The following is a 24,401-nucleotide window of genomic DNA, read 5'->3' on the forward strand; positions in this document are numbered from 1 at the left end:
CCATTTAGCTGCCTCAAATTTAAGCCCAAATATGAAAGGCACATGTGTCTGAGAAACTGTCATCACAGGCTAGATCTCATTTCTCAGCAATGGCTTAGGATAATTTACTTGGTGAGACTGGATTTTTCTATAAAACATGCCTGTATTTTTAAAATAGGTTCAAGTTATTAGAAAAAAGAGAAGCTTTTTAGGTACCTAATATTGAAAAAATGTCCTGATTTTCTCAAGCGCTTCGTCTCCAGTGGCTTTCCTTAAAGTTACTAGAAGACGCTTTGTTTCAGGACTTACAAAAACCAGGTCACTTATTTAGGAATCTATTTAAGACATGTACGGGCTTGATTCAGTTCAATTAAGAGGTCTACTATCATGTGAGATGCTGTAGGTTGCCCTATCTGGACTCCAGCTACCACTCCAGAATAGTACAGATAAAACCTCTCATAAATCGTTTTCCATACATGCCAGCTCAGTATGACAGTCTCATATATGGAGGGCAACTTGGTGGCACCAGATACGTATGTGTGAGCAATTTAATCTAGCCTTCAGAAAATAATTATTTTGATCTAGTTCCTTAAAATTCTGCCTAACAGCATGGATTTTCAGTCCAGAAACATATTTTTTCAAATATTTTTTACTTGATACTTCCCTTGAAAATGCATGGATATTAATTAAGAAATATTTTCTGAAATGATATTTAGCTACTATGGGTAAATCAGAATGACCCTTGTGTTGGGAAGTCTAAGTAATATGTGTATGCAGCATCTTTTGTAAGGTGCAGTGCTAGTGATTACTTAGATTTGAAAAATTCTCTTTTTCTAGGAATGTACTATCGAAGTAGAAAACCAAAGCAAATTCCTATTCTTGAGTGAGCAGTTGTTTGCTGAGATACTGTGGAGGTGCAGTCACTTAGGGGAATTTATCCTATATTGCAGCATGCTAGCAGTACATGTGCTGTATAACAAGATTTTAGGCAACAAAATCCTTCAATCAGCAAGATTACACATAATTTAGAGAAACTGCAGCTGGTCTTACGTAGTTCTTTATAATATAGGTGATTTTTACAAGGTGATGACATCTGTCAACACTGATGGTGGCAAATCTGTGCTGTTTCCCTGCTATCAGTGTTAACATGGATACGCTGCTGTGCATTAGCTGACTGTACTCTCAGACAAGTGCCTTGTTTCAAAGGTTAGATACTATTTTCCAGAGGTCCTGGATCACAGATGGCTCAGCACTCCCAAATGTGCCTGGGGGCTTACATTAAAAGCCTGGTGCAGACAGTTAGGTTAATAGTTTTCTCCAACTATTGAAATGTGAGTTTTCAATATAAATCTGACCTGCCTTTCACTCTTCAGAGGAAGCAGGAATCTGTTCATCGGTTCCTGAACCGGGATGCGTGACGAGGCCCTTGGTGACCTCTTTGGTGGCAATAGCATTAGGAGGTCACCTTTGTTCTCATGGATGCTGTACTATGTCTCAGGCAGTCAATGTGAGTAACTGTCGTGTTAGGAGATGCAAGGTAGGGGCGAGTGTGAAAGCACAAGCACAATAGGAAATATTTCAGCGTGGCAGGGGCTTTCAAATGAATGGATAATATCTGCTGATAACTGGAAACATTTGAGCCAGCTGGTGCAAATAGACTTGATGTCAATGGAGTGACACTGGTTTTCATCAGCTGGGAATCTGGATTGAATTTGTTCTGGGCTGATTGTCTGGTGGGTGAGTTAGCCAAGTAACAGGGCTCAGCTAATAACGTTTCAATGACGCATGTGCCTAATACAATCTCGGCATGAATAACAGTGGAGCTCACAGAGCTGCTGTTGAGGTGCCCTGTCATGAGATATTATTGAATAATTAATCAGTTTTAAATCAATACAAAGCTAATTTAAGGAGACACAGGCTTTGGAAGGGCCTGGAGATTTTGTAGAACCAAATGTTGATTATAAAGACTCAGGCTTGTAGCATTTCGGCATCTAATTTGGGACTGGGCTTCTCCAGTACATGCAAAGGAACAACAGCCTGAAATGTGTTGACAGACGCCTCACTCGTTCCTTTAACTACTGCACTTTGTCACTGTTCAAAAAAGCCTGTAGCACTGTCTGAAATTTGGAGAGGATCCTGTTGAGTATTCCTGGTGCGAGAGCAAGCAGGACATTAACCAGATAAGCATTAAGGTCGATAGGCCATGGACCAGGTCTTTTGAAAAGCCACATATTTTCAATTAGTAGATCGAGACACCAGACCAAGGTGTTAGGCAGAGTCTCATCTTGGATACCTGTATATGTAGATTGGTGTTCTTTTATCTTGATATCTTGTAAAGATACTCTCTTTGCAAGGCAGGATGGTTCAAACCATCTCTCCTGTCAGCTGTAAAGGCAGCCTGTGAGATGCTCTTCCACTTTGTGTGTATCTGATGTGGTAGCCGAGGGCGTGGATGTGCACTTAGATGGGAATGCTTCTGCACTGTGCTTCTGCACTGTGGGAGCTGTCGGTAAGGGACAGGCTCAGGATCCCATGGCGGCATCCCTTCTACTCTCACTGACTTCAGGGAGAACATTAACATGAGTGGGAGCAAAACTCATAGTCATTTTATCAAGGTCAGAAAAGGGCCTAAGAAGATACAAAGGCAATAAAAGAAAAAGGAAGAGAATATATATTACTTGGGTCAATGTATGTCTTCCAACCACAGTACCCAGAGAAAGCTGCCTTATCTCCTGCGGAACTGTGATTAAATGAATTACCTTTGGCTAGATCCCAGTGGATAAAGGAGAGCAATAGGTAACCCAGCTCTTTGCTTACAGAGAAATGTGTATGAGAGGATTCAGTCCTGTGCCATCACTGAGGCCAGTCAGCCTGGCTTGGACCAGCCTTGACACATCTCTCATTGCTTCATGTGTGCGTGGTCACCTGTGCAGAAAGGTGGCTCCCAGGTGCAGCTGACATCTGAGACACTGTGTGGGTTTGTGAAGAGAAACAGAGCTTTCCTCCAAGGCAGGTTGGGCAGATGTGACCAGTCAGAGGGGAGATGGTGCTGCAGGCATGAAGCTGTAAGCACTGACCCCATGGAAGGCCCAGTCAAGCTTAAAGGTTTTAAAGCAGGGACATACTAAGTACATTGAAACTGTAATGAGGAATAGGCTGAGGGATTACAGTTAGTAAAGACCATGTGTGTTTTCTGGGAACGTGAGAAATACGAATATAGGAAGAAAGGACAGGCTCACAGGCTGAAGGGGCTCCACAGTCCAGGCTGGATTTGCTCAGCATGAAAGTCAGCAAGGAGGGGCCGGCTCCCGCTTCGTGTTTCTCCCTGAGCTGCCTGGCTTTAGCAGGAAGACATAATACCAGGGATCATTTCAAGGTTTTATCCTGCGTGTATCCTAGGGTATTTTAATCTTGTAATTGTGAATAAACAAATTCTCTGTGTGAATGTGAACAGCCATACCCTCTGCCTGAGGATATATCTGCGCCTTCTAGACTCATGAAGGAGTTACATCTTCATCAGAGAGCCTTATTCATTCGGTGTAGCCAACATGAATAACATGAACAGATCTCTTTCTTTTTCCTCTTGCCCCAGGAAGCACAGTTTTCATGACAGCTATTTTGAAGTGCAGCATAAATAGTTTAGAGAGCTTAAAATTTACTTTTCTTTTTAGCTTGAAAACTCTGAGATCAGTCCTATACCAAACTGGGGATGTTGTCAGTAGACTAAAGAGTAAGGCAAATTTATAAACTAATATGAATTCATATGTACAGAAAATATGAACAGAAGATATTTGGAATTCCAGTTCTGTTAGAATATGAAGCTGTGTAAATAATTGAATCTTTTAAATAAAGAGCAAAACTTGTAGGCGTTTGAATACAGTTGGTTCTTAGCAACCAACACTCAACACTAGCATTTCTTACTGATTTCTAAAATTTGGAGCTGTCATCTTTCATGGTTTTGTATGTCTGCCAACATAAATCCTTCCATCTTTGGAAGGTGGAAGGAGAGGTATGGTGAGCTGCCCTTGTAACTGGTTGCAGGCTTTGCTTCCACTCCTTCCCAGTGTCTATCATCAGCTAAGCTGGGTGCTTTGGGCAGTAGGGTCAAGAAAAAGCAAGTCTATATGCAAATTCAGACACACAGTTCCTACAGCTTCTCAGCACTTTGGGGAAACTTAGCTAGAAGTTTATCTATTAAAAAGCACAGTTTCAGGTCAAGCTGAAGTGTTTTTTTCTGATTAGCTAAAGAAAGCTAAAAAGAAAACCAGTGATTCACAGAACCTTTCACAAGTTTTTTTAAACTTTACAAACTTTACATGCTTGCTTTAGCTGCTATCGCTTGTCTGTGATTTGTCTACAAGCAATCTCATTTGCAGTGGTGGCTGGGTTGCTCCAGAGCTGAACACAGGCAATCCACAGAGTCTAACAAATTCCCCCAGAGAAGAGGGGATTCAGGCTTCTAGTGCTAGTAGCTATAATGCAGCTGTGGAGCCGTGGTTTATTTCTGGCCATCACTGGTTAAAAGCCTAGTCCGGACAAATATTCTGTGACCTATTCTTCGTGAAGTTTTTGTTCAAATACAGTTTAAGAATCCATTTACATGGCAACACCTTTGAATTTTGTCTTGGAACAGGTGTGAACTCTTTTCAAGTCTACATGGCCTACAAAGATCTCTATCAAATGTCCGACAGCCAGGTATTGCTCTGAATGCTTTTCGTTGCTGTGATCTGTCCTCTCTCCTGTGATCTTCCTCCCAACACTCGAGGAGTTGCTAAGGATGAATCCCAGAGAAATGTTCTCACTGACCTGAGTGGCACTGGGGGAGATGTGCAGTGGAGTTCTCCTCTGGAGCATCAGTGCCGAGCAGTGTTGAACATCTGCATGTGTTCCTTCAAGTGTACGACATTCACCTTCTGCAAGGATTATCTGGTGTCTCCCAACATTGCAACCACTCAGCACTGCTCAGTATTTTGCTGTGCACTTTATTTTGCTGTTACCTTTCAAGAACTCTAGGTCAGAGAGGGAAGAAAAGATGAAGCACTTGAGGCGGTGGCAGTTTTAAGATTTCAGGAGTTTCTCGGTTGCTGCAAACAGCTAAATGGAGTTGCTTTTTTGGGAGAGGTGGCCTTTTCTCATTAGGGCTGGAGATAACAATGAGCTTGTTTGTCCAGAGCTCATTACACATTCCAGACTCTTCAGCTTTCCCATTCATAAGTATCAGGTCATTGTAAATGGACAATGGCATCTGTTAGTAATAATAATGTTTGCTTATTCAGTTGAGAAAATGTTTCTTTCTTACTTATTCCCAGAGCTGTAGCTCTCGGTCTCTTAAAGAACTGTTGTTACACCTCCAATCCATGTGGTTTTAATTGGAATTTTAGACATAATAATATATAAATATTCTCTGAGAGGCAGTGCCTGTTAAATTCAACTCCCTGTTGGAATTGCCAAGAGAAATACATCAAAATGTTCAATGTGTGGCTAGACTAATGCCTGTTACCTTGTTTAAATGCTCATGTTGCAGGCTGTATATTCCAACCCATTCAATGCTAGCTGAAGTGCCCTAGTGCAAAAGTGGGCACTGAAGAAACCGTGTCTTCAGTATTTGATCTGTGTTTGGAAACTGGGCTCCCATGTTGCTGAAGTCTGGTTTAAACAGGGAACATGTTAGCTGAATACCTTTTGGAACGGGAACTGAATTTCAGTAGATCTATGCTTAGAAATTCTCAGTAAAAGCAATAGGATCAACTATTTCCATTCTGTAAGGATGGGTTTTGAATCTTACAAAGCAATAAAAAAAAAAGATGCTCTAGAGAAAATATTACAACTTTTTAAGATTAAGAATTAAAGATGATGGTGAAAGCTTGACACCGTCTGCTCTAAGAAGATGGTGCAAAATGCCTGCACTTCAGAAAAGAGGTGTTTTAGCTGTACTAAAAGTGTCTGTAGTCCACGGGAATACTTCCATTTTACATTTGCTAAAAGTATGGAAAAGAAACTACTCACTAAACTTCGGCTTGTGTGGGAGGGTGTGAAGAGGTAGCCCTGCAGTACAAGAGGCACTATGTCCGAGGGACATGCAACCCTGCTCGGGACTGTTGACCCTGTCTCGGTGCAGAAGGGCAGAGGCTTCTCCTGGGGCTGGCTGGTGTGTAAGGGGTGGGTCAGTCAACACCAAGCAGTGAAGCTCTGACTCTATGTAGAAAGCCAGGAGTGGAAAAGAGAGATAATTTGCTATTCGCCTAGATAATTACCAGCATAGAAGGAGCAAAACTGAGATGAACAGAGAGGTATGAGTGTTAAGTAATGTGTTTTCCTTATTCAGCAGTGTTTCCTTCTTTGTACTACCTGCAGCTTTATGAAGCCTTTACCTTTCTAAAAAGTCTTGGGGCTGTTATCCTGGTTCATGCTGAAAATGGAGACTTGATAGCTCAGGTGAGTGAACTGTCATTTTTGCTTCACTTTGTGAGAAGATAGACACAAGAGAGAAGTAAAACCCTCCAGTCAGAGTATGGGTAGGAAAAAAGGAACTACCTGGTAAGTGCCTTAATTGGGCCTGATGCCCTACACACCACTGGTGTAACCCCTGGGATGAGAGGATGGAGGCCCTTCTGCCTGCTTTGGCAGAGCATCTGTGAGATAGAGCAGCGATCCAGACAGCTCCTTGCCTTGGCAGCAGATGAAGACCGGATGAGGGGGGCAGAAGGAAGCAAGAAGATCTCTTCTGAATCTGGCAGAGACAAGTGAAGCAGAACAACGTAAAGCCTTGCTTCAGAGATCTCTGAAGTTTGAGAATAAGAGACCACCGTGATCTTCTAAACATTTAAAAAATGTGTGTTAAAGTGTAAGTCATGCTCTTTGAAGATGCCTGTCAGAACCAGGAAACTGGGCTCAAATTCAGTATGTTCCATTAAAATGTCCTGGATCCCCAGTGCACTCTTTGCAGGTCAGGTCCCCTGTGTAGGTACTGTCCTCACACTGGAGTGTGCCGTAGCTCTGACCTGTGCAACAGAGGTATCCCAAGGACAGCAGTTGATAGTAAACCTCCTGCTGGTCTTTCTATAAAGCAGAATGGTTGGGTTTGGGTTGGTATTGTTATGACTCTATACATCTATGGCAGATTAATCTTTTAAGGCTGTGTCGTGGTTTAACCTCAGCTGGCAACTAAGCACCACACAGCCGCTCGCTCACTCCCCCGCAGTGGGATGGGGGAGAGAAGTGGAAGGGGAAAAGTGAGAAAACTCGTGGGTTGAGATAAAGGCACTTTAATAGGTAAAGCAAAAGCCGCGCACGCAAGCAAAGCAAAACAAGGAATTCATTCACTGCTTCCCATCGGCAGGCAGGTGTTCATCCATCTCCAGGAAAGCAGGGCTCCATCACGCATAACGGTTACTTGGGAAGACAAACGCCATCACTCCAAACGTCCCCCCCTCCCTCCTTCTTCCCCCAGCTTTATATGCTGAGCATGACGTCACATGGTATGGAATATCCCTTTGGCCAGTTTGGGTCAGCTGTCCTGGCTGTGTCCCCCTCCTAGCCCCCCGTGCACCTCCAGCCTTCTCAGTCGGTAGAGCATGGGAAGCTGAAAAGTCCTTGACTAGTGTAAGCGCTACTTAGCAACAACTAAAACATCGGTGTGTTATCAACATTGTTCCCATCCTAAATCCAAAACACAGCACTGTACCAGCTACTAGGAAGGAAATTAACTCTACCCCTGCCGAAACCAGGACAGGCTGTTACAGAGATGTATTACTCTTCTGATCCTGTGTACGTGCATAGAGCCCTTCTGAGGTCCATGAGGCTCTGAGTGAGCTGACTGATTTATCTGCTGAGCTCTTTAGCTGCTGGTTTATCCGCTAAGGACTAGGCTGCAGAGCTGACAGGGAAATTAAAACAGCTAAAAACGAGTTGTCTTTGAGATCTGGACTAGGGAAGCCACCTTGTCTCACGGTTAAGGGAGAACCTCAAGTGAACGTTTGAGTGGTTGGGCAGTGCGTAAGGGCTCTTGCCCACATGGGTTTATTGTGTTGTTTTTCCTTCAGTGGGATTCTGTCCTTAATCTGCCTGGTAGGAATTTACCACCTTTGAGAGCCTTCTTTCCCTTTTCCCTTCAAGTTTGGCCAAAATAACCACTTGGCTCAAAAGTTAATAGTGAGGAGTCAACAGGCACATACAGTGCAGTTGTGTCTTTGCCCCGCTGAAACCAGGTGAAAACCCTCATTTGGATTCAAGAGGAAAAAAAAGTTGATTCCCCATGAAGATTAGCATGATTTAACACTACCAAAATATATAATTTATAGTTTTAATACAATATAAAATATCCAGTAGAACAAAAATTAAGAAGAAGAAACATAATAAGTCAATATTACTGTAGGAATGGCAAAATGAAACAAATCTAATGCCACCCATGATGTTTTGATATGTTCCCCATTAAAATCAAGGTGCACTCGTGGAATTGCATTTCTGATACAAATCTATTTCAGTTACATTTTTCTTTGATCAGCTTTAATATACAGCTGTGGAATATGAACATACAGGACAGAAAAATTATTAAGAAAAGAGGAAGTAGTAAAGAAATGTAAATTATGTTATACATCAACATATTTCTTTGCCATTGCCATGTCTCATAAAATCAGTCTTTCCTTATGCTTTTATTTAGAAGGATTATTTGGATAGTGAAAAGAAAGCTGCCTGCAGGGAGGTTTTGCAGGACTATTCTGTGTGAAAATCCAAACGTGATCTTATCAAACAAATATTCTATCTTATTAGCACTATTGAATCCTCTTACAGTGGGTAATTTTATCATATGATCTGATTTTATGACTTCCTTCAAGATGCAAACCTATCCTTTGTGTTCCGTTCTTTGCCATCTTGCTATTTTTTGTGTTATATGGTTGCAACTTTATTTTCTGTTGTATTTTAATTATCTGAAATCTTTAACTGGCACTGTTCAGAGCTGTTGCATTAATGATTTAGAACAGCTATTTTTAAGAATACCTATGAAACATTATGATTTTCTAACCAAAATAATCTCAATTACAGAGTCAGATTAATACATTCCTATTAATGCCTCTTCAGCCTTGATTGACTGCAGCAAAGGCAAAAGTATATGTGAATATTAACTTGCTCAGGTTTTGCCGCAGTATATTGGTAATGTGTGCACTTTTCACCCTCGGGGACCTGGGATCAAATATTTATTAGATGACACAGTAAAGTATGTTTGGTAACTTCATCCTGGTCTCTAGGGGACATTTGTCTGTATCACAGAGTCATTACATGTGTTGAACTTGGCTCATTAAGACCTGTGAGCAGGGCAGGTCAGGGTCGGAGGTACGTCAACAGCTCTGGTCCCACTTCTGCTCTGCTGGCAGACCTGGATCAACCTTGGATCAGAAGTGGTTAACCACCATTTTCTACAAAAAGGGAAATTTATTCCAATACCACTGCTTGACCTTAAATTAAAAGATAGGTGAAGCTTTTCGTCTTTTTTAAAAAAATTATCTCACTGCTGTGAAGCTTGATAGGCACAGATTTTTTTCTGACAAACCCCCATTGGTCCTAAGATGGGCTTTTTGGTGTGGACACAGTCCCCTCACAACTGGAGGGCACTGTTTTGCTTTCGTGAAAACATAATTTTAGTGATTCACTCTGTAGGAAAAAAGTGTTAAGGAAAACTGGATGCCAAAGGCAAGACTTTATTTGATGAAGTGTCAGCAATGATGAAAGTTTAACAAAGATAACAGTGTTTCATGGATTGCAGCCAGAGAGGAACTTGTGCGAGTGAAGAAAGAATCGCGGGCTGGAAATATCCATAATTACTATTTAGTATATTGATTGAAACCTGTTCCCTGGGTTGGTGTCTGGAGAGCAGAGGAGATTTCCGATGGTGCAGCCCAATGGCTTGAGGCACAAATATGCTCTATCGCACTGCAGTGACAAATCTTCCCCTGAAATCTGCGCTGGCTGAGCAGAGCAGATGCCGGCGTGGCATGGGACCGGTTTATAGCCAGTGTTTTCAGTCCTCCTCCCCTGGCAGCAGGCTTACGCAGCTGCATTTACACAGACAAAAAAAGGGCAGTCAGACAATATGGCTGTTAATCCGCTAGAGGATGCCTGGTGCAAGGGTCTCATCCTGGAGCAGTTGTCAGCATTTACCTCTTGTGTTGTAGGAACAAAAGCGTATCCTGGAGATGGGAATCACCGGCCCCGAGGGACATGCCCTGAGCAGGCCCGAGGAGGTAAAAGAGACTTCACTCATTTTGTCATTCATGGAAATATGTTGTTGAGCATGTGGTATCGGAGCTTGGCTTCTGTATGTGCAGATGATAGATGGATGCGTGGGGAAAGGCAACAGTCTGCTTCTCCCACAGCCTCTTCCAGTGTTATTCAAAGCCTTGAAAAGTCCAGGTCCCCTTCAGCCTGTTTGTTAGCCTGAAATACTCTTTTGCTGCTGCAGCAGGTACGTTCCCTCAGTCCTTGTACACTCAGGAGTCGCAGCCCCTGCTGCCCCGGGCACGGGTGTGCATGTATTTTTGAGTGTGACCCTTATGATTTGATTCATGACGACAAAAAAAATGGGCTTATCAGGGTAAAGATCAGCAGTGCAGCTTGTGGGTTAGGCTTTGGAGTAACTGCATTCATTAAAATGCTTTGGCTGAAAACCTCCTTTAAGATGCATGTGTATGTATATACATGCATATATATATGTGTATACCATGCATGTGCATACACCCACATATAAATGTACGTTTATGCCGGCAGATACATTTGTAGTAGAAATGCAGGCTGTAGAAATGCAAATATGTGAGAATGGAAAGATGCTGCCAGGCAGCTCAGTTTATGCAACTCTCTTCTAATAAAAGCCACGCTCTGGCAAGGATCGTCTCAGGCATATGGAAAGGGTTTCTTTAAAGATAAGGAAAAGGTGGAGACATGTGGATGTCCCTTAATGTACACAGTTCAGACCGTTAATGGGATGATGGAGGGCGGTAGTGGGAGGTGACTGCTTTCCTTGAAGACTAAAGAGACAAGGCCCTGGGGATTTGAGGCTAAACTTGAAGAGATTGTTGTGGTTTGCAGATCTTTGTATAACCTCTCCCCAAGGCAAAGGAATCGGCTTAATCAGTCACATTCTTCTATTGAACTGTTTATGTACTTTTTCATTTTGCTGTTTAACTTCCACCTAAATTATTCTAAAAGAATGGAGTCATTTCCTTTTAATGAGAACAAGGGCCTAAGGAAAATCTGCATTTGCAGTTTCCAGAAAGGAATATTGTGTCTTTCTGACTGTGCGTTTGACCATCTCAGCCCCAGCACTGAGGTACAGAGGTCCTGCCTCCTTCCCTGGTCTTCTGCAGGTGCATTTGGGGCTTCCAGAGCAAATGTTGTGATTAAAGTCCTAGGAAAACCTGAAGCGACAGTCCGATTTAAGAAAAAACATTTTACAAAACTGTGAAGAATTAAGCCATGTGGTTTTGGAAGGCTAAATTGCTCAACTTTTCTAGCACAACTCTTGGAGAGAAATTTCTGTACCAACGAGTCAGTATTTTCAGTCACTGAAATGGGCTTTTAGGAGTTTTAGGTATTAAATGCCAATACTGTGAGTCCATCTGGGAAGGAGGTATAAAACTGATGAGTGGGAAAAGGAGTCTCCAGAGCCCCTGGGAAACACTGCTCCTCTGTCTGAAGATGACTGTTTTGTGTGCCTACGTCCCAGATGGCTCCCTGGGAGGAGATTGCCCTTACGCTTGCTGACAGAGGGGACATACTGGGCGATGCTTCAAAGGCTTTTATGGATTATGGGCTAAATTCAGTCCATAGTGCTGAAGCTGCTGTTTGAGAATACTTTACATTCACTGTTATCTTATCCTTATGTAAAGATTGCATAAGGTAAGCTGCCAGGGAAAGCTCGGAGGTTGTCTCCGAGCTAGGGCAATGTTTCTTTGCTTTGTTCTCCTTCCAACTGCAGGGTAGAAGTCTGAAGCAGAAAGGTGGGAGGGAGGTAAGGAGGAGACCCATGAGCTGCTTGGACGTGACCTTTCCTGGGGTGCAGGGAGCCAGGGAGCTGTATTTGTGCTGGGGCAGCTGTACCCCCCGTTAGCGAGTACAGCCTGGCTGTGGTTACTCCTAACGCGAAGTGACTGAGGTTGGGTTAGCTCCCTGTTTCCCAGCACTGTGTCTTTCTCTGTGGAAAAAGCAGAATGAACCCCTGAAGAGTTGTTGCTAAACAATGAGAAATATGGCTCAGTCCTCCAGTTCATTTTTTCTTCAGTCTGCTTTTGCAGTTAACTTTTTCCTCCTTGTTTTCCTCAGCTTGAAGCAGAAGCAGTTTTCCGTGCCATCACCATTGCCAGTCGAATTAACTGCCCAGTGTACGTCACCAAGGTGATGAGCAAGAGTGCGGCTGATATCATTGCACTGGCCAGAAAGAAAGGTAAGAGACTTCCTTTTCTCCCACAAACTCGTTTTTTTGTTGAATAGAAGCTCAGTGGAAAAACCTGTACATCTTGACCCAAATCACAAGATCTAGGGAGCAGTTACCAAAGAATGGTAACGCCATCACAGACCCTAAATATTTATGGCTGGGAAAGATGAAGGGAAATCCTTCTACATTTTTCGGTTGAGAAACTCTCCCCACAAATTGTCCCCTTGAAGATTGTATTGTAACTCTTCTTTATCCTGTCTTCCCTTTTACCTTTCCCTTAGACTGCTGGATCTCTGTTCAGGGGAGGGAGATATTTTCTTCCTAACAGGGTCCAGCACATCATCTGTGCCTTTTGGGGGTATTTCAGGATATTACCCTCTGAGGGGTGGCTTGGGTGGTGAGCCTGCTGTTAGAGATGCCTGGTGATGGCTCCTGGGCTCGCTGCTGGAGGCTGACCCTGTCAGATGTGCACTGGGGACGTCTGCGGGTTGACACTGCTTGCTGGGGCCGTGGAGGGATCCAGGTTACAAAGCACCCAAAAGGGACTTGTGAGCCTGGCGGTAGCCACTTTCAAAGCTGCATTTGCAAGTCAGGATTGTTCTGCTGGTTGATGCTACAAAGCGTGTGAGCAATATGGAAAAGCCAAAGAGCAAAATATCGTCTTGATATCTGTATCCTTGGAGACCTGGAGTATGGTGCTGGGGACCATGTGCTGTATCTGCTGGTGCTGTGCCCAACCTGGGAGTAGTAAAAAGGCATCTGTCTGCTGGAGCCCATCCTCCACCTAAATGCACTCCAAAGCAGAGCAACGTAGAGAACATGGCTGTGATTAAAACAGTACAAATTAAAACCAGATCTGAATTGTCTCCTTCTGGATTAGAAAGGGAGCTTTGTAAATATGCTGATCAAAAGCATGTGTAGCTCAGAAAGCCTCCTGATTAATTTTTTATCATACAGACAAAGCCAGGGCTGCTTAATTTTCTGGGAGCTACACTGGCCATGTAACAATGCGTAAATTATACATGGCTGCATGCAGCAAGCAGTACAATGTGCTGAAGAGAGAGTGGATTGTAATCAGTTCCTGTATATCTTTGCTTTCCCCAAGGTCCCCTTGTTTTTGGAGAGCCGATCACTGCCAGCTTGGGGACAGATGGGACACATTACTGGAGCAAAAACTGGGCCAAGGCTGCAGCTTTTGTGACCTCGCCACCTCTGAGCCCTGATCCTACCACTCCAGATCACTTAAATTCGCTCTTAGCTTGGTAAGACCTTCATTTTTTTTACAGGCTGATGGTCAGGCAAGTGCAAAAACCACATGGGATGGAGCATCTAGGGATCAGCTCAGTTTCCTTTAGACCAGTCTCATACACGAAAACAGCAGAGAAGGGCCCATAGAAAACCAGGGGTGGTTATATCCCTGTGTTTAGGCTGTCAGTCAGGTGAGCAGGCATGGACTCTCCAGCTCCTGGTTAGCCTGTTAGAGAAGTAACTGCTGGTTATTCAGGAATTAATTCTTTTTCCTTCTGCTTTTCAAGTGATTCCTAGTTGTACAGCTAGGTAGTCTTTAGCCCAGGACTTCAAACGGGTTTTCTCCCTAGTTCTCTGTTTTCTCCAGCCAAATTGTTAATATATGATTGGATGGCATCCTCACCGTCCAGCATAAGCAACAGCCTGCTGGATAGATCCCCATCTGTGAGAATAGACTCAGTTTTAAGCCCCTGGTCATATCTGGCAAGCACAGCTCCTGAAATCAGCATTGTCCCTGAATGCAGAGATACCTGGAACCGAGAAAACTTTCCTGGTGCAATTTTTGCCAAAGCTGGTGCAGGGCTGTAAGCTGTGAGCACTTTTGAGAATTAGGCTGTCCTGAACTAAATTGTAAGTGTTTGTAGCAGAGTTCAGTGGTTTTAACCCCTGTGTATTGCAAACTTCTGACTTGGTAGTTTGCCTTCATCTGGGATGGACCAAAATCATAGAAGTTTATTTGTGTTTAGTTCTTGCAGCCATGTTTTTACTTTTAGCTTGCCTTGTGTCTTCATAAGTTCCAGGGTCCTCAAGCTGTAAGTCAGCAAAGATAAGTGGTACATATAGAGAAGGTATGTCGGGCAGGAGAAAGAGGCCAGAGTGGATTACAAAGGAGACTGCCAGGGACTCAGGTGGAGACAGGCTGGTGACTGGAGGCCATCACTTGACAGGATAGGGGTATGGGCCGGCTCTCTAGAGAGATGAAAGGAATGTGGACAGCAGAGGGAGAAGCGTCTTTCTCATATAGAAAAGAAGACATCAGCAGTGCCTTGCCAGCAACCCAGACCGTAAACTTATCCCTGAAAGTATTTCCTGCCTGTATCCAACTGTGGGTCTTCTTTAGCTTAAGCAAAAGATCATCTGCTTTGAAATGATAGGGAAATTCACAGCTGAAGTCCCACCAGGACAGATTGCTAGTGCTGGAGTGAGGAACTCAGCTTACCATTCAAAACCTTATTTAACGCCATGTGGTGACACTCATCTCACCTGCTGCCTACCCTTTCTAGGGTTTCCAATGCTCTAGACAGAGCAATAGAATTTGAACCCTAAAAGTGACCCATTGCTCTTCAGAAAACATTTCCCCCTGAGGTTAGTTTTCCACATGACTAACTGGCAGGCTGTATGGCAGGCAGTGCCAGCGTGGTTGGTAATACAAGGCCCCTGCATGTGTAATTCAGGCTTGGGCAGAGCTGCCCTTTAGGTGGATGGGGACATATGTGTGAAGGGAAGTTGCCATCAATCAGTGCCACTGCTGCAGTGCGCACATCTCTCCTTGTACACGGCGGGTCAGGCAGTGCAGTCCCCCAAACCCGGGTTTTAACTCAGCTGCCTTAACGATGCTGCATTCACAGCACTATCCATGAATGCACAGTTGAGCTCTGAGTTACATGCGTTTCTGGTAAGAATACGCAGGAGTTTGTTCCGTTGTGATGGTCTGGTGGCAGAAATGATTTTCCATAATTGAGCTTTCTGTTCCTTAAAACAAGAAAGACAAATGACTTTTCTGGTCTGATCGGGCACTATCAGCACTATAAAGAGTGAAGCTCATTGTGTGAGGGTAAGGCTCTTAGCCAGCACATGTGAATGTGTGGCTATATGTTTTCTAGAAGAGAGTCCCAAAATAATAGTATGTGGGTCAAAACAGATTAGCTAAAATAGCAACAGAATTTTTAGAACTGGAATCCAAATAATGACTTTTTTTAACACTAACATCAGAAAGACAAACTGAGGAGTCACAGAAGTTTTCGTTATCCTCCAAGCATGCAAAAATGACTTTTTTTTTTCTTGTGGCTTAAAGTCCTAGATCTTAAATGACAGCGGCTTAGCCTGCTTTCAGTTTTAATACTTTAAATCTATACTGTGAAACTAAAAAGAGAACTGTATATTTTATCAGTCTGCCATGCATTTGTGGGGAATTTTATGAAAGGATGATGGTAAAGACAGTATCTCACTTTTCTATTACACTGTTCATCAGGAGACCAATATTTTACATTGATTAAAAAATCCTTACAACATTCTTCCTCTGCAAGTACGCAGCATACTGCTTGTGCTGTTTTCCACAGAAAGTGTTGATTTTTCACTTTGAAAAGTTGAATGTGTAAAAATCCAGCACGTCTCGTGGGGTTTACAGATTGGATTTGCCTCATGAGATTTGGTCCTTGTTTCATCTATGGGCCATGCATCTGAGGTAGCTTTCATCTTCCATGGTGCACTGCTGTGTTATTGACACTGTGGTATGCCATCTCTTCTGAACTAGAGATGTGAGATCTTGGTGCTTCATGGAAGATGTAATCTGCTGTGAAAAGCCTTGTTTATGGTGAAGAATAAGACGACAAGGTATTGATGTGGCATTTAAAGATACACATATGTCCACTGTTAATTCCCACCACTCCCTCTTTTGGAGATGTTTTCCATGGTAATCCCTTCTTGTCTGTCATTTTTTCAGCTGATCTGATGCTCATCTCCAATTTGGCAGTGGAATATATCTAGACAGTAGGAGTGCCCGTGTGGTTAACCAGGAGGTGTTGGGTGGCTCTTGAGCTGCATGCGTCAGCTGCAGAAGTCTTCTGTTGACTGGACAGGGGAGTGCAGTGCATGTCATTAAATGTCATTAAATGTCAGAGGAGAGGGAAAACAGAGTTCAGAGGAAGCAACTCCTTTTCATATTTCAGGTGTAGGAATTAATAGCATGGTGTAAGCAGCACAACATAACCTCAAGGAAATGGGCAGTGATACAGGGCCTGGCTGTGACATTCATGTTTTCATGGTTGTATTCATCAGAGTGCAGAAAAGAGAGAGAGGGTAAGCCACAAGAAGCTTAGCTGACAGAAGAGCAACAAAAAGGAAGAAATGGCATTGCAATCTTCTGACTTTATTGTTGTGTTAGAATAAATGAATGTTTAACTGATAGATTTGGTTTAATCCTATGGAGTAACACCAGGCAGTCATTAATAATCAGGAACAGCTAAAACATAGCTGCCTTTTCACTATGAAATACATGGGTTTGGCTTCTGCTAAAAAATGCATGGACAGATGTGAGCATGGTGAAGAACCAGAAAAGAGGCCAAAGGTTCTTCTCTGACTGTCAGCAATCATTAGGGCTGGCAGCCCAGAAAATTACATTAGAATTACTGATGTGTGACACTTCTTTCCTCTGTACATGGCTATTTGTTAGCTTGCTGGAATCTAAATTTGTGGACCAGAATCATTCAGGTGTTTCAGAGCTGGAACTTACATAATGAGTTGAAGAAAAGGATGGCAGGTTCTTGGGGACATCGTCCTTCTGGAGTGATAGAAGAGAAATCGTAGTGTGTTTTAATGTGCTTGACTCCTGTAAGCTTAATCAAGACCTAAAAATATCACCTGTTTCCTGTGGATATTGAAGAACCTATCTTCTTTTTTGTCTTTCTGTTTTTGCAAGATTCTGCATATTGGTTATGTTCTTCCTCCTTATTCCCGAGAGCAGCAGTGATCCAGTTCTGCTCTCTGCAAAAAGATTTTCTCTAGGCTAAAGAAACAACTTCTTAAATGACAGCATTATTATTTGGTAGCTCTTTTTGTGTTTTACTCCATGCTTTTTTCTGTGTAAGACCTTTAAGTTAGATAAATCCAGAGCACATATTTGACTTGCACTATGCCTTCCTTTGTTTCATTAGAAGACTACCTGATAAAAAACTTTCCTTCCTTTTTTATTTTCATGTTCTGCTTTGGAAGGTCAGACAAGAAATATTTGTGTAAGAATTGCAAGAAAAATATGTGCAGGGGAGAAATGCAGGGAAACAAACTTGATGCTCATGACTTGCATTGTAAAATTTGCCATTATTTTTCAACATGGTTGCGAATTAATTTATCTTCAGAGTGGCAGACATTTCATACAAGCTTCTGATCATTTCCTTAATCCTAGAGTAATCCTTTGTCCTGGTTAGTGGGCTTGTGCCTGATCTCTGTCGATAAGCACCCTGAAACCCGAGAGGGTTGTGATCTGGGAGTTCAGGGTGCTCCTGGGGGAAAGTGGAGATTGTCCAATGCCATTGTCGCTCTTCAGTGATCTGTAGCCAACATGTAAAGGCTGCTGACATGATTTACAGCCTATGCCTCTGGTGTGTGGGCTTGAAAGGTCCATTCACAGCTAGTCTAAGACCAAGGTAACCTTGGTGATGCCTGGTCTAAACCTTCTGTGTGTTAACTCCACAGTGGGGACCTGCAGGTGACGGGAAGTGGACACTGCCCGTATAGCACTGCCCAGAAAGCCATTGGAAAGGACAACTTCACTATGATTCCTGAAGGGGTCAATGGAATTGAGGAAAGAATGACTGTTGTCTGGGACAAGGCTGTAGTAAGTAATTACTTACTTTCATGAACTAAAAAGAAATTGAGTGTTGGCTGAATAATGAAAGCCAGGAGACTCTTGGCCAGTACTTAAGTGACTTTCTAATATATTTCTGCGAATTCCCTGAGAGAGCACTACTACGAGGTGAATTGTTTATTTCAAAAACCTTCTCCAGTTTTATAAACTCAGGGCTGTGTTTCACTTTTGACACTGCAACACTATCATTTTTTATTAGACCTGAGGCTTCACAGACTCCACTGCTCAATTTTCCAGTTGTGCCAGAGTGGCTGCTTCTCAGAGATGCAGGATCTGGAGCAATTTAATGATTTTGAAGCGGACCCTATGTAAATGTGATGAATGGATTGTTTGAATTTGGGAAGTGTCTCATCGTTTTTGAGAAATTACAAATGGATGGCAGCCGAGCCTGCGGCTAGACGATAAAATGCTTTGAAGGAGAACATTGCATGTAATTCATACTGGCATATTTTGTGGTGGGATGCTGGTATAAGTTAGCAATTTTTTGATGGTTCCATGGATCCTAATATATAATGATATTCTCCCTCCATTGTCCGTGTGTCCATACACACCCACACACACACACACTCACACACACACACACACACACACAATTACCTTATATTGCATTGCGCTCGAATGCATATTGCAAACCGGGAAGTGGTAGTATTTACAATGCTCTCATGAGCACTTCTCCCAGACTGTGTTTAATAACCACTTTCTTCAGGGACCGCGATCGAGATTCCAAGCACAGAAGCAGCTTCAGGTATCTGCCATGTAGGAGCAAAGCGGGGAAGCAGGCAAAGTGCAGCCAGCCAGTGATATTTCCCTTTCGTTATTCCCACAAAGGGAAGGAGCTGCAGCAAGGGCTGCAACATGGGATTTACGGGTGGTAACATTCAGTCCTGCACCACTGAGTAGCTTGTATTTTGCAGATCTCATGTTTTACCAGGCAGGAAACAAGTGTTTATTTAATATTAAAAAGTTTGGCACTGTTGTTCTTCCTTGGAACGTTGTTCTTGCTTATTGCCAGGGAAGACCCCAAAATACTCTACTGAGAAATCAAAATGCTGTTGTGTACAGCTGCTATTAAGCCATCACTGACTGTAGAAAAAGTTCAATTGGTGGTGACATTTCTCCAGGCAAGGACTTTATAATTGGGGTTCTATTACTTAGATGTATAGGTTTGGTAATACTAATAGTAGAATGGACGTAATTTGCAAGAAATGTTTCTAAAAGAGTCTGAATCTTGATCTTTTCTCATAATACTCATGTAAGTTTCTCTGTTTTAAAATCGTTGAAACATTTAAATGGAAATTACTAGGGCTAGCAACAAAACACACTTAGGCATCAGTGTGTAGAGAAAGGGATCTTAGATAACTGAGCAACCTGATCATCTGCATTAAGGTTTTATTGGCTGCTCTTTGGGATGCCAGGAATAACACATTCACTTATTTGAAACTCCCAAGTAATGTGCCTTGTATAAAGTCCTGCTTGATAAAACCTGTGTTTCATGCAACATCACCATATATATGAACCACATGCCTCCCCGTATCTCCCTGGTCGTTCAGCACTCTACATAGTAAATTCCCATTTTATAAGCATATTTTGCTCAAATCACGTTGTTTTTAGGCCACAGGTAAGATGGACGAGAGCCAGTTTGTAGCTGTCACCAGTACCAATGCTGCCAAAATCTTTAATCTGTATCCAAGAAAAGGACGGATTGCTGTAGGATCAGATGCCGATGTGATTATTTGGGACCCTGATAAGGTGAAGACCATAACAGCTAAAAGCCATAAATCGGTAAGGAGAAAAGGAAAACCAGCAAGAAAAAAGAAATGTCACTGTTGCTTTTCAAATGTTGATGTAATTCTTGTGAACACCAAATATATGGGATATAAAGGAGTGGGGTAACTGCCTACTCCTATTCTGAAATGGGTAAATGTCTCAGAAGATGAAAGTATTGAAATTTTGCATTGGAAGCACTGGGAGCAGGAAGTATTTCTTTTCTCTCTGCATATACCATTGCACTATTATTTTTTGCATGCTTGTGGCAGGTCTGTAAATAGGTGTGAATCGGCAGGTCTGCAGCTGAGGTTAGTAAAGCTGTGATGATAAATTTAAAACTAGCTCACTTTTCTGCTTACCTGAAAAGCACCTGATATTATAAATTGCACGATTAAATCAACAGTATTCTAAATTATGACAGATGATTAAATATTTTGATAATACAGCTCTGAGCAGCTTCACGGCTGGGATTTTCTATTTCATTCCAAAGCTTTGCCGCATACTTCTCTGCCCTTAGTGCGGAGTACCGGTGACTCACAGTTGCTTTGATTTTGAGTGTGACAGCTTTTATCTTACGTATTGTGTATTTCAAAGTTGTTATCTTACTGTTCGGTGCTTTGGTCTTTTACATTGAGGAATTCTTCCAAACGTTTTACTGGAAATCCAGTAATATGGCTTATATTAAAAAGGAATAAACCTTTAGAAACCTTTAAAAAGTAAGTTTAGGCGATTCAGTTTTTATTTCTCTGTCTTGGGATCTCTCTGTATTTTCAAGAAAGCAATAAACACCTGCCCTTTGACAGTCATTCCCATTTAGATTCAGGCTCTCCTGGTTCTTTCTGGCCTTTTCCAGACAGAAATATGTGTACTGGCGCCTTTGAAGTTCCCTTATACAGTCACAGCACATGCATGGTGGGACCATGTCCTCTGGGTATCTGGCAGCTGAGTCACAGTTTTCCTTCTTATTAAGGCTATCGCACTTCTAGAGACTTTGGATAAATATGGAAAGTCCTCAAAAACAAATGAGATAAAGCCCTGACGGAAAGTGGGCAATGGAAAGGAAAAGTCTGATCCAGGAAAGTCTGATCAGAGAGATTGTTTTAAATCATTTCATATCGTAAGGCATTGCTTTTCCTTCAGACAAAACAATTTTATACGTGTCCTAATGGCAGTTGTCTAAAAATATGACTACAAATACAGATTATAAGTTACGAACTGAAAGAGATCTTGTACCAAACTTGCAGTCAATATGTTGGTTGATCCCCAGGCTGTGGAGTACAACATCTTTGAAGGAATGGAGTGCCACGGTGCCCCGCTTGTGGTCATAAGCCAAGGGAAGATTGTGTTTGAAGACGGAAATCTGCACGTAAATAAGGGAATGGGCCGCTTCATCCCTCGCAAACCTTTCCCTGAATATCTTTACCAGCGCATCAAAATAAGGAATAAGGTAATGTCAGATATTATTTAATCTTCTTTCTAGCCATACCCTCTTGGAACCACAGTAGCACATGGTTTTTATTATTATTGTGCTAATGGGAGTCCGTATCAGATGGACTATATATGACTTGTTTAAAAAACGACCACAAAACTGGTTCCTCTGCAAGTGTGAACTGATGTAACTTAATTAACACTGTGAACTTCAGTGGGTAGAGCATATAATTGCCAGCTGGGCATAATCGCCTTCTGTCCAGCTGTGCAGGCTTTTGCAGGGAGGTGGAATAGTGATAGAATTTACTTTTAGTTAAAATTCAGGAAAAAGATAAAGCTTCTTTGGGAGGAGGGTTAGCTGGAAGAAAAACAGAATTTTAAATTGTTACTGAGCTTTGCATACTGAACTGCCACACCACAGAGAAGAAAAGTATGTAAGCCAGAGATACTTCATTATATTTGGCATCTCTGAATTGTTGTTGGTATATTTGCTGAGCTGAGTATTAGCAGCATTCACAGCTCAGAAAACTTTTCTCTTGTGTTTAATAAAAAGCTTGGGAAATGACCAAGATTAAGGCTGGGTCGCTTCTGGTTTTGAATTGTATCACTGCTCCCCTGTTGAAAACCAATTGGCTTAGCACTAGTTCGTTCGGGGTTATTTGGAAATTGCTTCTTGCCACTGAGCAAGAAAGTCACTGTGTGAGAACAGGTAACAAGACAAATGGACTAAAACTCATATTTTCTTCAACCAAGCGTATATCATAGCCTGTGAGGATGGCAACTGAAATTAAGACTACGAGCAGGTTGATAGTGTTTTATCTTGTATAACATCATTTGTTATACAAATTCTGTCAAGCTGTGGGATGCAAAAGGTCTGCACTTCTAACGAGAAAAGGCACTGTAAAAATCAAATGCACCTGCAAAAGTTTTGCAAAATACCAATCAGTATTGCACTTTTTTTACATTCTCCACTTAGATGACATGGGCCTTCTCTTCACGCTCGCCTCTCAAGGGTTTAGCATGTGGGAGTGCTATATAAATTAGTGACGATGTCATTTACATACTGAAAACAACGCTTTAAAAACAAGTATCAGAGAGTGGTGTCTTATACCAGGAGTTTGCACAAAAGTAACTGCGCTAAGTAACCTGCGTCTTGCAAGCGGGCCTGGATTTCAGGAAAGACCTTTGATTTTTAGATACTTAGGAAAGATCTGCAAAAGGATGAAGAAAGGGACTGATATTTTTGCTCTTGCAGCTCCCTCTGCTGCCTGCTGAGAGGAAGGGACAGCAGATTCATGTCTGTGTTTCTTTTCCCACTATTGAATTTTATTGATCGGAAATATTTAGAAAAACCCAATGATGGTCATGTCAGCCACCATATGAATATGTCAGTGCACGACAAAGGAGTATAGAAAAAACATGTCAAACAAGGGGCTGCAAAGCTGTAACTGGCACAGGATAGCAGTATAAATTTACCCCTGGAGCAAGGATAGCAGTATAAATTCCTGCCTTTGTGGGTCCCTGGAAGATGGATTCATTGCTGCGATCGAGAGCTGCTCTCTTCTGGGCATTGGTTTTGGCTCAGCCTGCAAGATGGTGGCTTTTCTGAGCCTGATGTCCCCGTAACCAAAAGCAAGGAAAATGCATTGATTTCTGTAAGAGCTGGATCAAAGCCCTGTGAATAGTGTCCTTCCTATACGGTATTTTAATTTCACTGTTAACCTGTTGGGGAAATGGCTCTGAAACAATAATCTTGTAAGCCACAGATTTCTGACCTTGATGAGCTTTGGATTCTGCGATTTAGTGGCTTCAGGCTCTTCCTGAAAATTGGAACTGTTTTTTAAAAATATTATTTCCTAGATTCCTGTGATTTTAAGGCCAATGAGGCTGTTTTGATTGTCTTTTCTCATATTCCTTATAGGAACTGTACAGGGATAAAAACTGGAGACCGCAAACTGAAATCAGAGCTCAAATGACAGATACTCTATTGACAAATAATGAAAGATGGGTCCCATGCCACAGTCTAGCATATAATTGCTTTTCTAGTTGATGACAAGAAGTGGAAACTTTTGAAATCTTAATTTAAAAATTGCCACCACTTTTCAATGAGTTCTAATGAAGATAATGAGATATCTGAAGGGGAGGAGCAGAGGAAATGCAGGTAGGAGTGAAATTGCTGCAATCAGTATAGTGGGTATCAGTCTTGCAACAACCCAAGTGGGATTCAGCAGCTGAACCCACCCTGCTGACCAGCCTCTGAATGGAGAGAGCTGATCTTAAAATAAACATCTTAGGTCAGACCTGTTGTTCTTTTGAATCCCATTTCTCCCCATTGACTGTGAAGTAAGCCTAATGAGGCTCTCTCTCTTATAATTTTTATATATATAAAAATGGAGGGACGAAACGTTATAATTTCCTTTATATATAAAGCAGACTGCAGCTTTGATGAGAGTATAGATGTGGTTTTAATTCAGCTAATGCAGAATATAGCTCTGTGCTCAGTGGTCTCTGCATATAGGCAGGAGTATCATTAGGGAGCATTATCAGAACATCCAGTGTCTGGATTTTTATTCTTCTCTTGATCTAGGTGGGAGGACTGCAAGGAGTCTCCAGAGGAATGTATGATGGGCCTGTGTATGAAATCCCAGCTACACCAAAATATGCAACTCCTGCACCCTCAACTAAATCCTCCCCTGCCAAAAACCAGCCCCCACCAATCAGAAACCTCCATCAATCCAATTTTAGCTTATCAGGTAAGTCAGCCTGACTCATCGGAAATGTTCTAAAGCCACGAGTATGGATTATTGGTGATAAATTTCCATTATAATGACTTCTTTAATCAAATATGAAAGGATTTTATATACTCATATACATGCATATACTTACATATATATATGTATGTATATATCTGTT

At 42.2% G+C, this 24,401-nt stretch overlaps 1 protein-coding gene across 1 annotated transcript in view; it reads left to right on the forward strand.

Moving 5' to 3' along the window:
* The window catches only part of CRMP1 (collapsin response mediator protein 1), a 52,342-nt gene that overhangs the window by 26,176 nt on the left and 1,765 nt on the right, over positions 1–24,401 (forward strand). The window contains exons 6-14 of the mRNA XM_009328891.1: positions 4,613–4,674; positions 6,334–6,414; positions 10,149–10,217; positions 12,292–12,412; positions 13,509–13,665; positions 18,122–18,263; positions 19,905–20,075; positions 21,328–21,507; positions 24,076–24,241. Coding sequence (XP_009327166.1) covers positions 4,613–4,674; positions 6,334–6,414; positions 10,149–10,217; positions 12,292–12,412; positions 13,509–13,665; positions 18,122–18,263; positions 19,905–20,075; positions 21,328–21,507; positions 24,076–24,241 — 1,149 coding nt within the window. The remainder of the gene's footprint in view (positions 1–4,612; positions 4,675–6,333; positions 6,415–10,148; positions 10,218–12,291; positions 12,413–13,508; positions 13,666–18,121; positions 18,264–19,904; positions 20,076–21,327; positions 21,508–24,075; positions 24,242–24,401) is intronic.

The sequence above is a fragment of the Pygoscelis adeliae genome, unplaced genomic scaffold, assembly GCF_000699105.1.
Source record: "Pygoscelis adeliae isolate BGI_AS28 unplaced genomic scaffold, ASM69910v1 Scaffold66, whole genome shotgun sequence".
NCBI lineage: Eukaryota > Metazoa > Chordata > Aves > Sphenisciformes > Spheniscidae > Pygoscelis > Pygoscelis adeliae.